The 19,084-nt window shown below is 33.8% G+C and overlaps 1 protein-coding gene and 2 non-coding genes across 3 annotated transcripts; 1 reads left to right on the forward strand and 2 right to left on the reverse strand.

Annotated features, from left to right (window-relative positions):
- Positions 1–713: 713 nt before the first annotated feature.
- Positions 714–3,745, reverse strand: LOC136063454 (uncharacterized). The gene is made up of 2 exons (XM_065763882.1): positions 1,472–3,745; positions 714–1,399 (listed from the first exon to the last, which is right to left on the reverse strand). The coding sequence occupies exons 1-2, from the start codon at positions 3,731–3,733 to the stop codon at positions 1,088–1,090; spliced, it is 2,574 nt and encodes an 857-aa protein (XP_065619954.1). The 5' UTR covers positions 3,734–3,745; the 3' UTR covers positions 714–1,087.
- On the forward strand, positions 3,132–3,238 carry LOC111984385 (small nucleolar RNA R71). Its single transcript, XR_002879922.2, has one exon. It is a non-coding gene; the product is annotated as a small nucleolar RNA R71 (small nucleolar RNA).
- Positions 3,746–18,640: 14,895 nt separating the features above from the next.
- On the reverse strand, positions 18,641–18,842 carry LOC112021527 (U2 spliceosomal RNA). Its single transcript, XR_002883850.1, has one exon. It is a non-coding gene; the product is annotated as a U2 spliceosomal RNA (small nuclear RNA).
- Between the last annotated feature and the right edge of the window lie 242 nt (positions 18,843–19,084).

The following is a 19,084-nucleotide window of genomic DNA, read 5'->3' on the forward strand; positions in this document are numbered from 1 at the left end:
ATGGCTATGGTGAGGGCTATAAAGAAAAGATAAGGTTCAAGCAAATAGAGCATTCTCACTTCTAAAATATAACTTTTTCTCAGTCCTTTGAATATCTCAAAATACCTCTCTTCATCAAAATTTTTTTTTTTTTTTTTTTTTTTTTTTTCTTACTTCAAGTCGTCACTTATCTTTTGACGTGAATGCAGGCATTTGTGATGGATGCACCCAGTTACTCAACAAGTCACAAACTTGAAGTGCTTTTGCATACTCATATTTCAAGTTACGATTTGACGTAAGAGTAAACATTGGTAATGAATACCCCTAGTTACTAAGCAACTCAAAACATTGGAGTAAATGGAACTTTGTACAATTTTCTTCTTCTTCTTCCTCTTCCTTTTTTTTTTTTTTTTCTAAACACTCATATATCTTCTCTTTTCTTCAACCCAGTGTAAGAATAGATCAATTGGGTAACTAGGGATAAAGATAATAAAGAGGTAAGCTTGAAAGGCTCAATCGATTCAAAGAATGCCTAAATCACTTCCCAAGTAATATTCTGTATAAGATTTCTCCATGAGAGTTATTCAACAAGTTCTAGAATAAGTAGAGATCATCCAAATTTACAAAATTCACATAAAACTTCTCTAGGTATGCACAATGATTAATGATCATATCAAATTAAACAAGATCAAGTAAAGAATTAACAACTGGACTTAAGCAATGAGAATGATTCCTAAAAATTATAAGAAAATTCAACCATAATCTTATCATAGGCATTTTTTTTTTTTTGAAATATTAAAAATAAAATAAATTCCCTTCCCCCAAACTTAAATTTCACATTGTCCTCAATGGGAAAAAGGAAGAAAAAGTAATTAAAAGAATGAGAAAGGAGAAGAGATGCTCCCCTGATTTTTAATTGAATATTTTTCCTTGAGGTGCAACCATGTACCCATTGAAGATTTCTTTGGTCTCTTTATTCCTACAAAATGAAAGAAAAAGAAAAAAAAGAAAAAAAAAAAAAAAAAAAGATAAAGAAAAAATAAAAACATAAACATAAAAATAAAAAACTTGGGTTGCCTCCCAAAAGCGCTTTATTTAACGTCTGTAGCTAGACGTTATCCTCCATTAAAATCCTATGTGTGCAAATTGAAGGACTAATTCCTTTGATGTCAGAGATGGTCCAACCCAAAGCCATTTTGTGTTCCCGCAAGATTCTCAGCAACTTTTCCTCCTCTACATCACTCAAAGAACTGTTAATAATAACTGGCAAAGTAGAGTCTTGGCCTAAGAAAGCGTACCTTAAATTTGATGGAAGCGGTTTGAGCTCAAGTTTAGGAGGTTCCTCTGGTGGAGATGTTGGCTGACATGATTTTAGGTCTTCCACTTTTGGTTGCATTGAAGGAGGAAAGAGTGGTGTAGCCTCCAAATATCTTTCACACTCTTTAACCTCTTCATTATTGAATTTAACAAGTGTAGAGCGAGTAAGACATACCTCAAGTGGTAACTTTTGAAAATCAATTGCACAAGTCTCATCGGCCATGATCATGTCTCGGTCACTTATTTGAAAACAAGAATGTGTCTCGGAAGGAAATTCCATAGACTTGAATACATTAAAAGTGACCTCATCCTCTCCGACCCTCAAAACAAGTTTTCCTTGCTGGACATCAATTAAGGTTCTCCCAGTCGCAAGGAAAGGTCGACCCAATATCAAAGGAATCTCCTCGTCCTCATCCATATCAAGGACAATGAAGTCAGCCGGGAAGATGAACTTGTCAACTTTTACTAATACGTTCTCAATGACTCCTCTTGGATATTTAATGGATCTATCCGCCAATTGTAAAGAGATAGTAGTCGGCTTTACTTCTCCAAGACCTAATTTCCTGAAAACAGAGAGAGGCATTAGATTAATACTTGCCCCTAAATCACATAAAGCTCTATCAAAATAAGATTGTCCTATAGTGCAAGGGATAGTGAAACTCCCTGGATCTTTCAGTTTAGGTGGCAGCTTCTTTTGTAAGATTGCACTACTCTCCTCTGTCAGCATTACTGTTTCATGCTCCTCCAGTTTCCGCTTCTTTGATATAATATCCTTCAAAAATTTAGCATATTTAGGCATTTGTTCCAAAGCTTCAATGAGAGGAATATTAATATGCAATTGCTTAAATATACTTAGAAATTTAGAAAACTGATCATCCACATTGTTTTTTCTTAATCTTTGCGGAAAAGGAATTGGTGGATCATAAATTGAAGGAGAATAAGTCTCAAAAGTAACTTCCCTGGATTTTTTGTATTTTGAAGCTCTTTCATTCTCCTTAGTTTTCTCAGCTTGCTCCATTTCTTTCATCTCTGACTCGACTTCCTTCATCTTTGACTCCTCATTATCCACAGGTTTATCTTGTTTGGCATTTGTTACTTTTGGCTCCTCATATGTTCGCCCACTTCTCAATGATATTGCCTTTACATGTTCTTTCGGATTGGTGACAGTGTTGCTTGGCAAAGTTCCTGCAGTCCTCTCTGTGAGCATGCTTGAGAGCTGACCGATTTGCACCTCAAGATTGTGGATTGAAGCTGAGTGGTTTTGGATCGCCACATCTGTCTTCTGCATGTACTGCATGAACATGTCCTCAAGTGTCGGCTTCTTCTCTTGCTGTGGAAATTGCTGAGGTGGTTTAGCTTGCCCTTGGTTATTGCTCCATGAGAAGTTGGGGTGATTCCTCCATCCAGGATTGTACGTGTTCGAGTATGGATTATTTTGACGTTGAAAATTTGACACGTAATTTGTCTGTCCATAACTCGATTGGGCAAAAGGATTTCCCACTTGGCAGTCGACACTTGAATGATTTCCTGCACAATGATCACAAACAACATTAGTTTGAATAGCATTAACATTCATTTTACCTAGTTGTTGAGACAAAGTTGCCATTTGTGCTGCCAATGAGGTAATAGAATCAAGTTCTAAAACTCCAGCTGTCTTTCTTGGCATTGCTCTTTCTGTAGGCCATTGATAGTTGTTGGATGCCAATTCTTCCAGAAGTTCATAAGCTGCCTCATGAGTTTTACTCATTAAAGCTCCACCAGCTGCTGCATCAACCATAGACCTGTTTGTAGCTCCTAGACCATTGTAGAATGTTTGCACTTGAAGCCATGCTGGAAGGTCATGATGAGGACACCTTCGCAATAATTCTTTGTACCTCTCCCATGCTTCATATAATGATTCACCCTCAAATTGGATGAACGTGGTGATATCATTCCTTAGCTTTGCTGTCTTCGCGGGAGGGAAATATTTTGCTAAAAATTTTTGTGCCAACTCCTCCCATGTAGTAATGATGCCAGGTGGCAAAGAATTCAACCAAACTTTTGCTTTATCCCTAAGTGAGAAGGGAAAAAGCCTTAGTCGAATCGCATCATCTGTCACTCCGTTATGTTTAAAAGTATCACAAATTTCCAAGAAATTTGCAATATGGACATTAGGATCCTCTTGTGACAGCCCCCCGAACTGGACAGTCTGCTGTATCATCTGAATGATGGCTGGCTTGATCTCAAAATTATTGGCTTGTATGGCTGGCCTCCTTATGCTCGATGTAGCTCCATTTACCGAGGGCATAGCATAATCCCTTAACGCCTTTTGCTCTTGATCGGCCATCTTAGATAGAGATGTGTTGGCCTCTTTCTTCTTTTCCTTCTTGAGCTGACGTAAGGTTCTTTCAATTTCAGGATCAAAGATTGTATGGTCTAATGGTTTAGATCGGGGCATGCACTTCTACTTCCTGAAAAGAAAGAAAACAAACTCAGATGCACCTAAATTTTTTTTTTTTTTAATAAAATAAAATCCAAAGTAGTAAATATCTAGCTAGTATCAATATCAATAACAAATAGTTAATCCCCGGCAACGGCGCCAAAAACTTGTTCGCGTAAAATAATCTGCAAGCGCACAGAATCGTAACAAGTAGTAAAGTGTTTTTAGAAAACGAATGTCGAACCCACAGGGATTAACTATGTTATTGAATACCGAAATTTACTAAATTAAGTACTATTTGGAAAATCGAAAATAGATGGAACGTTCTACTATTTGAATTAAATTAAACTATTTAATAAAAATAAATCTATGAATAAAAAATTAACAAAGCGTAAAATCTAAAAGTGTAAAAATATGATAAGAATGGATCTAGAGCAGTTGATTTCACCTAACAAATCCCACACAATTTATTCTTCCTAATTATTAAATTCTAATAATCTCCCGTTGATGATTAAAAATTCCTTAAGTATTCAATATCTTCTCTCGAATAATATTAAAAATATCTTCAACTAACAATTCCATATCTCTATGTGAATTTAATTAATTGGAGACTCATTACGTACTTTGAATTTTTTGAAAAATCACACTAATCGCGGTAAAGCATCTCTACTTTCGCTCAACTAATGGTGTTTAATTCTAGAACTAAAATAACAAATCACCTCTCGGTCTCATTGTAATTCAATTGATTAAACCATAATTCGTAAAAAATAGTAAGCATTAAGAATAAGAATTAAACACTCAATCATGGAAATATTAAAAATAAAATAATTCAGAATATAAATTGTGTGTTCATTGCTAGACTACATCAACGCTCTAGAAAATAAAATTTAGTTCATAATAAAACTGAAAAGAAAACAAATAAAACTTATGTCTTTCATCTGATGGTTGATCAACATGAAGCTCTCGCCTTTGCCCTCAAATCCTCCTCTTCAGAAAGACTCCTAAAAGAAAAATCTTCAATGCGGTAGCCCCCTTTTCCTTTCAGGTTTTCTCCCCTTTTTTTTTTCTTTTTACCCTAAAAAGCCTTTAAATAGGTCAAGGAATCCTATTCCCGTTTGGAGAAAATCTCAGATTTTTAGGCTTTACTTAACCGATGATTTTGGCCCATTTAACGTCAGAATTCCGACTTTTTGTAAACTACAAAGTTGTAGCCCTTTAAGTTATCTTTCCAGCCCAACTTGAATCATCTCGATTGGATATCTGAGCCCAAATTTATGCTGAAAATACTAACTGATGTGCAGGCTGGAATCCTAATCCGAATTGGACTTGGATTTTGTACAAAATTCCTTTGATTCCTTGCTCTTCTCATTCCTTCAAAGCACAAATGAATAGATAAATATAAATAAAAAAAATCAAATCAAATCAAAAGAAATAAAGGAAAACTAACAATTTTAATAAATAAGAGGATAATAAAAATCATGTAAAAATTACACTTATCAATCAACCTCCTTAAACTCTCCAGTTCAGACCAAATCTACCTCTGCTCTCCAAAACCTATCCTTTATCTCTTCGATGTTATTCTTTACATTACCAAAGTGGTCTCGACTCCAAGCTTTCAAATTGTTTTTACATCTCTTCAATTTTGTGGTGATAGCAAACATAGGAGTACCATCAGGAGTACAACCCTAAGCTTTAGTGATAACTTCTCTACATCCCAAATTCGACACCCACATTGCCTTAAAATGAAAGGGTTTCCTACTCCATTTTTTATGCTCCCCATTCACATCCAATGAGAGAAGAAGCGGCTGATGATCTGAAGTGACATAGTCCAGAAGCCTTACCCTACCTATAGGGAATATAGCCAACCACTCATAATTTGCAACCCTCTAGTCTAATTGCTCTCATATCATCTCTCCACCTCGTCTACCACGCCATGTAAACTCCAGCCTAGAAAAACCTAAGTTAGCAAACCCATAATTATCCAAAGCATCACAAAAATTCTGCATCAGATTATGGGCCGTAGGGGCCCCTCCCCGTTTGTCATGAACCTCTAGAAGCTCATTAAAGTCACCAAAACAACACCATGGGACCTTAATCCTTTATTCCATTAACCTTTTTTTTAAAGCATACATTTGACAATATTTTTGGTTTTTGTAATGGAGTTAATTTTTCAACAAGGATGTAGGAAATTTTAAATTATTTTTAAAATCTTAATTTCCTTTTTCTTCAAACAATTAGAAATTTCTTGTTAATCTAGCAATTTGCCTATTAGGAAATCAACATCCTTGTCAAAATTCGTGACAAATTTACCTATTTTGGAGATCATATTTTGATGTGACGGTTGTGTTAGGTTGGGTTTAACCTCTTTATAGAAACATAAACTATGTTTAGGAACTTTAGTGGGTTTTAACTTTAAAGGATACAGAAATGTGTTCATCCATCATGAAAAACCAATATCTAAGATTTGTTCTCACTCACATGTTCATGCATTTCAATATGATTTTGTGGAGATCCACACATCTTACAATAGGTTGCATTGCATATTTTTATTTCTTGCATTGCATGTTATCAACTTATTTGGTTCATGATTAACCCTTTTGTGTCCTAGCTTGCTATTTTCAATTATGCGAACATTATGTGAATGGAGTTTTTTTTTTTTTTTTTTTGGGAAAAGAAAAGAAAATTATATGTTGATGTCTTTATTTGAGATTTTATGATAGGATAAGTGAGCTTGGTTATATTGGTCATTTTACTCTAAAAGACAGATTTTAGTTTCGGCAGGGTGAGTGCCTAGCTTCCACGTTAACTTAACTTAACCCCTTAATTTGATTTATAGGATCTAGAGTAAGTTTGTAATATTTCCTTTTACTTTCTTTTTAGGATTTATCTCAAAAATGAAACCATGTAATTCTATCCGTCAATTTTATTTAGTAACAAAGTGTTGTAATTCGTTTTCTTTTGACAAATTATGTTAATTATCATTATTGATTAAATAAAGTTTATCTTATAAGTTTTTCTAATCTTTCTGTAAATCAATAAATAAATCAAGTGATGAATATATTGTAAATCTCTTAAATTAGGGTAATCATTATCAATAGTGGAGTATTCTACTTAAGATAAATGGCGGAGCCAGGGGGAAGAGGGGGGCACACTACAAACAAAATCAAGGTATATTGACATTTCTAGCTAAACCGCCATTAATGTAGGTCTCTGAAGCACCCGAACAACCCTTTTTTTTTTTTTTTTTTTTAAGTGGCAATTCCCTCCTTCACCCCCAGCTCCCCAAAATATTGATCTATACTATTATATTAGAAGCATTTTGCACCCTATGACACAATTCAATTTACTTCCCATAAAGCAACCTCATATTTCATCTTTTCCTAGACCGAAGATGGTGATCGGTGAGTCTCACAAAATAAATTAAAAAAAAAAAAATCAGTATCTTTGTATAATAGCAATGCTATAGATATAACTTTTTTTCATAAAAAAGTTCACAATTGTTGAAGTAGTTGATTGTGTATGGTGGATACAACTAACACTCATGAACCCATAAGGCCAGTATTCATAATCGACCACTTTAGTGTGTCCAAAAGCCTAAAGACTCTAGAGTCTCCTCTAACATTTTCTTTCTTCCTTCTCTTGACTTTTTTACAATTTTTTTTTCCTATAAACCCATATTTTAACTGCTTGGAATAATAGAAAAATTAAGAAATGATGAATTCTACATCATTTTTCAAAAGCATTCAAGGCAACGATGTACATATATAGCTTTGCAAGTATATTTCTATATTCTTTTACATTTTTACATTGATTTATTTTCTCATTCTATCTTAAGGAATCAAATTATATTTTTAAATTTTATGTGTTTAAATTATTCTCATAATTTTATTGTTATTAACTACGAATCAATTTATTTATATTATTTATTTTAATTACATGAAATATTATTTTAGTTAATTGAGATTTTGGATACAATTACATTAGCATATAATTCTTTATTTATTTTGTTATCAATATTTTTTAGAGTAATTTCACTTTCAATTTTATTTTGTAATCTTGTCCACTAACAGGGGAGTAGAAATTCTAGCTCAACCATTATGTGAAATTCACGACCAATTGACCAAGGGACTCTTTCTCTTTATCCATTAAAGAGGAGAATCAAAAGAGGGCCCCACAGGTCGTAATTCTCACCCCTACACAATTCGAATTACGCCAAGTCGTGGGTTTCAGTTAACTCAACTGGTAAAGTCTTTGATGGTTGTATAAGAGATTTGGGATTCAATCCCTGCTTATACCAAAAATTGATTGGTGTCTTGGTCTGATGATAAAGAGCTATCATCAGGAGTGAACGCCACAAGTTGAAACTCTCTAAAAAAACAAAGAACGTGCTATGCTACCGTTCTTAGAGGGTTGACTTAACTAATACTCCCTATCATTTTCTGTCATGTTATTTAAAGTGTCCCTTCCTTGAACTATGACAAGGGCTAAGGCCCCTTCCTTGATAACTCAGATAACTTGTCTCAATCTGGAGCCCATCCAACAGGCTTAATAATTTGTCCAGCTGGTTGGAAAAGTCTAGTCCAGCTTCTATTTAGGTTTAGTAAGTATTGTTTTAGAATTAGTCTGAAATTCTGAATAGCATTACTGTTTAATTTAGCAAATAGCAACTTCTCGGCTTTCTTTGTAGGATAAGAACTTTGTTAGTATTATTAGTTAGGGTTTTAATGATGTTTTCCCTTATATGCTAGTAAACCATTTTAGAATTTTTTTTTTTTTTTGTGAAAAAATGATTAATTTTATTTATTTATTTATAGTTTTTTCAATTTTTCATAAAAAGTTTCATAAAATGAATGATTAATGTATACCTTAAGAACATTAACCTGGCCCAATTATTAATTAATAATAGCCTCCAAAACTTCCTTAAATTTATGTGGAAAGCATGCGAAACTATGAAAGAGTTTATGTGGAAAGCGTGCAAAACTATGAAAGAGTAAATTGTATTGGTTAATAAAATACATTCGAAATTGGGAAGGAATGTTCTAAAAACAACAAAACTCGATACAAACTTCTTTGGAGAAGATATGAAATATTGTCTCTCTGTCGCTAAGAAAGTGAGGTTCTCTCTCTTCGCTTAGGCAGTAGAAGTGTCTGTCCCTTCTTTAGAAGGAGAGTGTGTTCTCTTAAGGTAACAAGTTTACCTTTAGAGCTTGTGGTCTTTTTATTCGGGGTTTTGGGAAATACTTGGGTTTTCGACTCTCCTTTCTCTTATCATTCCATACTATGGAAGAGTTGGCAAGTCAGTGGAATAATTTTTCTTTGTCAGAGAAGGAAAAGCTATACTCTCTCAAAGGAACAGCGTTTCGGGGAATTTATTTTGGCATCATAATTCCTTACTCCTTGCTTTCTCAATATGGAAGCTATGGCCTGAACTTTCAAACAATTATGGCGATTAACGAAGGGTTTCAAGATTCGTAATCAGAATGAGCACAGGGTCCTTTTTGTGTTTGATAATCCATGTGACATTGACAGAATCCTTCAAAATCAACCATGGAATTTTGACAAGCACCTGGTGATGCATCAGAGATACAACTCGGACTGTTCGGTTCAAGATTTGGTTTTTTTAGAAAAAAATTCTAGGTGCAAGTTCATGATATTCCAGCACACTATATGACAATGGAGGTGGCCGAGAATATTTGTTAAATAATTGGCGAAGTGCAGAAATCGACGAAAGGAGTTGACGAAGAGGGTGGTTACTTCATGCGAGTTAGTGTAGAGCTGGATATAACGCGGCTCTTGTGCCGTGGTAGGCTTATCACTTTGGAGAATGGGAAAAAACACTGGGTAAAATTCAAATATGAAAGGTTATCAAATTTCTGTTTTTGGTGTGGGTGCTTAAATCATAGCGATAAGAATTGCAAGCTATGGATAGAGAACAAAGGCACACTACCTTTAGAACACTGGCAATTCAACTCCTCCTTGAGGGCAACTCCAGCCCTGGCGCATGAAAGATGTTATTTATGTGCCAGGATTCTATGAGAATAGGCAACCTTGGACAAGAAAAGCGTTCCACGCTGCAAGAATGGCCTCAGAAGTGACAGGGGAAGAAGCAGTGGAGGGCAGACTGGAGATGGTTCAGGTGAGCAGGGAAACTGAAGAGGACCGAGCAATTAATGTAACCGTTGGGCACGTTATAGCAATTAATAAGGTGAGGGAGACGTTACACACAATTCCAGTTATTCATTTGAATCAGATTTCTTTACTGAGCCAGCTGCCTCCAGTTGAGTCCCATAATTCAAGGAATCCGTGTATTAATGAGGGTGTAACAGATTTGATGGATGATTTATTCCCTGTTCAGGTACCAACGAAAAATTTATTTGATATCCAAATAAATTAAATTGATGCTGACCTCAACAGGTTTAATGAGATTCCGTCTATGAAAGGAAAGCCAAATAATGCTCTTAATGAGTGTTTTAATACAACCCAAAAACAGAATACTCATCATAATACTAGGAGCATGTGCAAGTCAGCTGAGTCACCCATCATGGAATTTACTCAAACAGATCCGAAAATTTCAAATTTGCAATACACACACAACCCTACTCTCATAAGCATGAAAAGAAATCGAAAAAAATAAGCACGCACTAGAGGCACAGGTAGTAAGACTAGGAGTAAACACTTGGGTGTGAAGAGAGGTCGTATTGATCAATTGGAGTTACTTGAAAAGCAAAGAATGGTTTCAAAAGATGATGAAAGCTCATCAAATTTAATGGTGGAGGCTGTGCATCAGCCCCGCCAATCGCCATGATTTGCCTACTATGGAACTGTCGTAGGCTTGGAAACCCATGTATAGAGAATGAGCTTGCAGATTCGGTGTAGGCAAAAGATCCCTTTGTCGTGTTTTTAGCCGAAACATGGGCAGATGAAGCTAGGCTAAAAAATGTGTTGAGGAAGATAAGGTGTGAGAATATATTCAGTGCCCTAAGAACAAATAGGGGTGGTGGATTAGTGTTATTCTGGAGATTGACTATTGATGCAACTGTGGAGGGTTCAGGCACAAATTACATCGATGCAATGTTTCAAGAAGAAGATAAGGCAGGGATTGGAGTGATTATCCGAGATTGCCAAGGAAAGAGCTTGGCACAATGGTCAGAAATCATCCCTCTCCCCTAACTATCGTAGAGCTTGAAACTTTGGCTGTATCGAAAGCTTTACAGTGTGCTACTGATCTGAGTTTGAATGATGTCAGCCTAGAGGAAGATTCAGAGATTGTTATAAATGCTTTGAATGAAGATTCGCACTCTTTGGCATCCTTTGGTTTACCTATTCAAGATGTTAAATGTTTTGCAAATTTATTTCATTGTATTAGGTTTTCATATGTTCATAGAGAAGGAAACAGTGTAGCTCACAACCTAGTTTGACATGCATAACATGTCACTAGTTTTCAAGTGTGGACGGAAGATTTCCCATCGCACACCAATGACACTTATTAGGTAGATTTGCCTACTATTTAATAAAGTTCATAGTCTTGATTCAAAAAAAAAAAAAAAAAAACTTCTTTGGAGTAGGCTAGATAAGGTTTTTAGAACTTTTACCTTTGTCTAACCTAGCAAAATAAGTCTTTTCTTTATTATTCCTCTTAAAAGGAGGGATATAAACTTTCTCAGTTTTAGGCTTAAGAGAAACAGAAACACTTCTGTTATCAACAGCAGGCTTGACACTAGTCAAATCTTTAATTTTAGCTTTAGATTCAACTAACTCTTGTTCCAAGCTTTTCATCTTCTCATCTTGAGAGGAAATTTGATTTCTCAAAAATTCATTCTTTTTATTAGACTCATCTAATCTCACAATCAAATCCTCTTTTTCAAGATTAGCCAATTTTAACTCTTCCTTGAATTTCTTAGCAATTTTCAAAGATTTAGATAATTCCTTACGAAGAGTTTCAAAAGTATCAAAAAAATCAACAGAAACAATAGTGTCCTTTTTATTCAAAACATTACAGGCATCAATAAAATCAGCAGAAGCATGAGTAGAAAGACACTTCAAATTATTCATGACAACAGGGGTCAAGGATCAGCTCAAAGATCAAAAGATCTACAACAGAAGAGCTACCTGCTCTGATACCACTTGAACGGTTTTAGACCCCTTAAAACAACCAGATTGGTTAGCCTAGATTAATTAGCCAAGTTGTTACTTAGTCAAATTATACAATTCTAGGTTAAAGTAATAAAATAATCATATCAAAATAATAAAGTAGCAGAATAATAAAAGACACAATGATATGATCACCCAGGAAACCACACGGTAAAAACCTGGGGAGGATTTGACCCACCGATCCTCAAGGCAAACCTGAATCCACTATGAAAGAATCGAAGTTCATACAAAAGGACTACAAACTCCCCGCTCGACTTCCTAATACTACCCACCAGTAGAACTTATTGACACGACCCCGTGCAAGCTCCGAATCCACGGACTTCTTCTTTCTTGAATTTTTTGATCAAGTACAAGCACCCCCGCTTGATAATCTTTAAGTTCTTGAATCTACAACTGAATGATCATCAAGGTTTTGATAATATCTCCACCTTGAAAACCCTAAGCTTTGTGTAAAGGAAAGCTCCTAAAAGATCTCACAAGAGATTTACACAAAACAGCAATATGAGCAACAAAGACTTAGAGAGGTTTGGGTACAAAACCCTAAAAATAAAAGGAGGCACAAGAGGCACTCTAATCTCTCTCTCTCTAAAAGCTCTCAGAAACGTGGCTTAGGGTTTCCTTTATATAGTGGGAGAAGTAGATCTGAAACCCTAATCCTTAATGGGCTTAAGCTGCTGTTTAGGCCGACTTAAAATTCTGCAGATACAATTTTCGATCGATCGAGCCTGTTCTTCGATTGATCGAACCAGGCAGAATATGAAGTCTTCTTCCTGCAGCTTGTATGTTCTTGAATCTTGACTTGAATCACCTTGAGCATTGTCTAATAAAACCTATAGAATCTAAGATCTATATCTAGACAAGTTTGTGTTCATGATTTGCCAATTGTTCTAAACATTTAGAACCTAACAGAAACCATAAAGGATATAAGAAGAAGATGTAATCAAATGATATAATTCTCAAAACTCACATCTAATAAAAAGATAATGAATAAAGTTGTAGCCTTATATTACAACCAATTTTGTAGCTAAAATTTATCCTCAATTTTTTGTTAAATTTAGCATCTAGTGAGCCAAATAAATTAAAATGCTCCAAAGTCCAACCTCTATGAACTTTGTGTGTGTGTGTGTGTGTGTGTGGGAGAAACAGTCTCTATTAACTAAAATGCCATACTCGGTATCATTTTATAATTACTTTTTTTATCTCTATTATTTTATGGGGTTCTTTTTATTTTATCTTATTTTTTTGCTTGCCTGAATAAGTGCCATCAATAATTGTCGTAATAGCAATGTTAAAGATATACAAATTTTTTTCAGCAAAAAAAAAAAAAAAGGACATACAAATTTTAGCACTTTTTTTTTTCTACAACTTGTTGAATAAAAAAAAAAAAAAAAAAAAAAAAAAAAAACCGTAAGCCTACTACTCACATCTCTTTTACTATACATTAATCACACTATGTGAAAATTTTCAGGTCGAAGATTTAGGTGTCTGTACTCATAGTCATTGTAAACTCAACATTTCTGGTAGTCACCTTGGTGATCATTGAAACTTTGCGATGACATAAAAACATTAAGAAAAAAAAAAAAAAATAAAGTTAGCATATTTTTTTACAACTTATTGAAGTGTGTGTGTTTTTTTTTTTTAGTAAAACTAACAGAATTTGTTGAAGAATTAAGGTTTTTATTTTTATTTTTATTTTTTAGGAAGTGTTGAAGAATTAAGTTGTAATTGATGTAATGTTATTTTCACATAAATTTACCATCCACATTGTAAGGACATAGTTTGATCCATGGCTCAAAAAAGATTTGGACAATGGCCTAATAAGCCCACAACAATAGATTTTTTAGAGAGTGGGTTAGATATTGAACGTTTAATAAGTTAAATGTTAATCACAATGGGATAGTGAGCAAATGAAATGACTTAGACAAACAATTTTAACAAGAAAAACACTCCTCGGTCAAGCCCAAGAAAGATATGTATTGATATATATGTGTTTTTTTTTTTTACTTATACAAATGTTTAAGTTCTTGGCTACAAAGTTCCTTTTTCTCATCCCAACGTATGAATCTTTCTTTTCTTTTTTATATCTAGCCACAAATCATCTTAATCTTACACTTGGAGGGCTGAGATTGTACTTCTAGGACTCCTATCTCATCCGAAACATACTAGTAAGCTTTACCCTGTTATCTTAGTTATGCCACCATTGTTTATGATCATTTCTTCATTAATGCGACCAGAGGAGTGGTTGTCTTATATTTAATGTGGAGGGGATGACTTCTACACCATTCTTTCTTCATCATTCTCGCGTTCCATGCCGAGTCTGCTTTTTTTCCTTTTTGATGTTTTAACTTTTATGCGCCTTACATAACTAGTGCTCGTCCCCAAGATCCAAGGTACATCATTGGAAATAACATTGACTGCTCGTTTAAATCAGATTTAGGATCCTCATCCTCACACACATCTTTTTTATTATATTCTAATCATAATAAGCTATTAAATTTTCGAAAAAGTTTAGCTAAAAATTGGTTGTAGTCTTAGATTACAATCTTACTCAATATTTTTTTATTAGCAGTGAATTTTGACAAATCCATCATTGAATTACATCTTATATGCTCCATACTTGCAAAATTCTTAGAAAATTAAAGATCAATAGTTATGTCATCATTAATAAATTGTTTCAATTGCAAGTTTTTGTAGTTTAAAGTTATTCATAAAATATAAGTTTATAGATCATATAGTAAATAATATCTGATTAACACTAATTTTGATATGTGTATTAAGAGCATAATTAATGAACATGCAATTCAACAGTTAGATTTTTATAATATGTAGTAATGTTTATTTTATTGAGTAAGTTTGTAGTTTAAAGCTATAACCAATTTTGTAGCTAAACTTTATCTTTAAATTTGTAGTTGAAAATATAAATTTTTGCACTCAAAGTTCATGTAAACTTGGTCTCCAAAAAAAAAAAAAAAAAGTTCTTGTAAACTCAACTTTTCCTAAAGTGACATTTGGTGATTGGCCGAAATTTATAGTGATTTACTACTGTTTTAGAACTATATAGTGATCTACCACTATTTTGAAACTTGAATTCCTCACGCTCAAGTATTCCATGAAACTTGAGTTCTATTAAAAATTGCCACCGTGGTAATGGCTGAGCTGGACCTTTTTTAATTTTAAAATGCCTATCAGATACCATATGTAGCATCTTCCACAACAGAAGCCTTTAATTCAAGTACCCCTCATACATCCTCTGAAGAGTCTTTTGAGGGAGACCGTGTAGCTCAGTTTCCACAATAACCTCCATCGCAGTCTCCTCAATTTTATCAATGATAATTTTGTGTGCGATTTTTCATAAAATATATTCTCCATTACACATTAATATTATTAGAACACTCAATTCAACACCGTCATTGGTCTAAGCACTCAATTCAACACCGTCATTGGTCTAAGCGTAAAGATTGGTCTCGCTAACTTGGATCACGAATGCTAGTCTATGATAAAGATTGTCCAGTATAATTGCTTTGCGTGTATGAAGGTTTGCTTTGAATGTTTGTGCCGTTGGTCGACTAAGCATTTTCTATGACAATTTTTCGTGAGAAAGACGCTCCCCATTGGTCAATGTCTACTTGCAAAACTGCTTCAAATTAAGCTTGGTCAAGTGTCTGTGCTTTGCATGTCAGGGGGAGGGACCATGGTGCTCTATTTGTTGACGCAGGAGCGAAGGGGGTCAACCAATTTAGTGCTATTGTTCCCATTTAGCAACAACATTCCTACAGATTGGTGTCCAACTGCAATAAAGGAGTCAATCTCAAGCAAATTAAAAATTATTACTAGTGTCCATTTAAGAACAATTTACTTAGCTAAGCTGAAAACTTTTTAATAATATCAAAAAGTGCAGTGAAAGGTAGACGATTTCATACTGTACTGGCCGGTACCGCCGGTATTTTCCGTTCCGGTAGGTCGGCCGGTACAAAAAAGTAGTGATTTCGTTCCAGATTAAATACCGGTCATACCAGGATTGTTTCGGCTGTACCGGGGTAAATATCAGATTCCAGCCGATTAATGGATACCGGCCGGTACTGAACTTGACCCGAAAACACCATCCGATCTACTGGTTTTCTCCTCCTCGCACCAGATGGGCTCTCTCCAGCTCTTTGCCCTTTATGCCATTGATTTTTCGGCCTAACACTGGGACGATATTGCTGACTGGAGGTGAATGGTGGCACCATCGATTCGTTGACGTTGCGAAATGGGGCTTAAAGCTTAGAGTAATAGATAGAGAAAGAGAGGTTGGAACTAAAAGCTTGAACTTGAACATAGAGAAAGACTACGCGTTTTGAGATCCGAAAATGTGAAGTGGGAAGTAGACTAGCAATAACGTGTGAACATAGAAAAACCTGATAAACTTTGGAAGCCATGATGACAGGTTGGCTTTTTTTTTTTTTTTTTCCTCAGCTTTTGTGAGTTCCAACAGCAAAACAAGTAGCTTTTTAAATTTTTATTTTTGGGTTTACCATTACCACCCACAAGCTTTTCTAATATTATAATATTTTTGTACTAACAACTTCCGCCCATTGAATAGTTTTTTCTAATAGTATCTCATATCTCATTACTATCTCTTATTGAAATTTTTGTCTTGTCTTTTGGTCGTTTTTTCTTTCTTTTTTGATGGATAAATTAAAGCTTATTGGGTTTTGGTTTAGGTATATAACTCACCTATAAAGATGAATAACATATTATATTGGCTTTTCTCAAACAATTAAATTTATACAATATAAACATGTAAATAATATGTTTCTAAAAAAAATGTAAATAATATACATATATTTTGTATGCAATGAACAATTGAAATAATGTTTTATTGTAAACAGGAGATTATGTTGTTTTATGGTAAATAGAGATTTTGTGTGTGTATATATTAAATATATAAAATAGCGGTAAACCTGAAACGGTACATTGGTATTGACCGGTACCCGAAATATATCGTATCGGTGGCCAAACCGGTACAGCCTCCGGTACGGTATTAACTTCAGTGAGACCTATTAATAGTTGAATTACAATTCCTATACATATTTTGACTTTTATTTAGGTTTTTTTTTTTTTCCCCTTGTAACTCTCTATCATTATTTTTTTTTCTTTTTTTATACATTGATAATTAGGAGTGGGAGGATTGAACTGGATGTTTTCGTTAGCAACACCAATGAAATGTCAACCAGTTGAACTACAATATTTTAAACCACTGGCGGCTCCACATGCAAGCGAGGGTGGTCACAGGTTCACCCTGACTTGTGTCTGACTTGCAAAAAAATGTATACATACACTTGCTAAAAAAATATTATATGTTAAACTAATCTATTATGACCACCCTAATAAAAATGTTAAACACTCTGACTTGAGAATTATAAAAATTTGGTTTCAACAAAAATAAGAGTAATGTTACATTTATAACATTTTCACAATAATTTCACCACAAAAACAACAATAAATTTTAGCCCAAACATAGCATTACTCAAAAAATATTTCTGCCCCCCAAACATAATCCTTAATCCCTATTATAATTTTGTTTTTAAATCTTAAATAACAACAATAAATATTAGCCCAAATAACAACAAATATAAACCAAACAACAACAAGTATTGTTCAACCTATCATATAAATTATCTCTAATTTCATTTTTCCTTAAAAAATGGTACTAAGAAAAATATTGTGGTTGTGAGTTCTCTTGGATGGTGATGATAGTTATACTCTTTTTAGCTTTACAATCATAACAATTTTACTCTCCTTAGTGACTCAACTCGCAATTGTAGAAAATATCAAGTTATCGCTTTATTAGATTTTGTATAATTTGAATTTCTTGGTGATCACCCTAAACAAAATTCCTAAAATTGTCATTGTTCTTAACTATCATTATGTTTCTTAGTTTGATTAAAGTTTCTCAATGTATATTATATACCATGTAATAAAAGTTAGGTCTAAAAAATATAGCTGTGCAAAGTTAAATTCTCGTTAAACATGATACTTTACCCTCTTTTTTTTTTTTTTTTTTTTAGTTGGTCTTTTCTAGGGTTAAAAAAGTATGAAAATCCCTCAAAAAAAAATTAGTAGTGAACCCTTAATAAAAGTGGGTTGAAACAAGTCAAGATTTTTTGTAGTGGGTAAAAGTATTTTAACCAAGTTTCAAGAAATTTGAACATCTACTCTAACCATAGTTCTTTTTAGGTAAAACCCTATTAGGTAAGTTTTGATAAATTTAAAATTCTACTCCATCTAGAGTTCTATTTCAAAATAAAATGAAAAAGTTATTTTAATTATTTTGATTATCTATCATAATAATTTTACATTTTGGAATCATAAAATTTATACATTACATACCATTATTATGCATTGCATTTTGATAATTTAATCTAGATAAAACTCTATTAAAGTTTGAACAATATTTTTAAATTAATATTTTTTTCTTTCATGTAAGTTTTAATTTAATCCTTGCATTGTAGGTGACAAGTATTCTTTTAATTGAATTATAATTTGATGTCAAGTTTCTTTAAATTTTTTAAGTCATTCCAATTATACTCAAAATTTGTGTCAATTACATTTACATACAAGTTAATGCATCTAGAATTAGGAAACAATATAAGACTCTAGTTCAAATTTATAAGTATACGTATAGGTAAATGCTATGAATTTGTTCAATCTGTTTTATTAGGTAATTGTGATTATTTTGGCTGAGAATGAGTACAAGCATGTGTCAAATTGATTAGGCGAAGATAAAACGTGATTAGTTCCTATAAAAAATAATTATTGTGTTTCAATTACAAAGCTTTGCCAGGCCCGTGCAATAGTGCAAGCTACTGTTATGGACCTTCGCCCATAAAAAATAAACTTAATATTGTGTGATCCAATGGGCCACGAATCAGACATTAAACTGATAAGAACATATGCTACAATTGATCTTAGCCCAAAGGCACTAAAAATGTATAATTTTTACAGTTCCTTGTACTTTTTCAGTGTGGGACTAGAACAGCTTCAAAAACTTACCAGCATTGAAGTTCACCAATGGGGCTATGTCCGTGTGTGTGGTTATTACACTTTGCACCTTGCTTAATGCCACTCTTCTACAAACTAGCACCTTTTAATTATCACACCGATGCAATAGCCATATCAGCCTGGGAATACAGGATTTCATGGCTTTGAAATAGAACGGAACAAGTAATGAAGGCT

This window comes from Quercus suber, unplaced genomic scaffold (genome assembly GCF_002906115.3).
Source record: "Quercus suber isolate HL8 unplaced genomic scaffold, Cork oak 2.0 scaffold_530, whole genome shotgun sequence".
In the NCBI taxonomy this organism is placed as follows: domain Eukaryota; kingdom Viridiplantae; phylum Streptophyta; class Magnoliopsida; order Fagales; family Fagaceae; genus Quercus; species Quercus suber.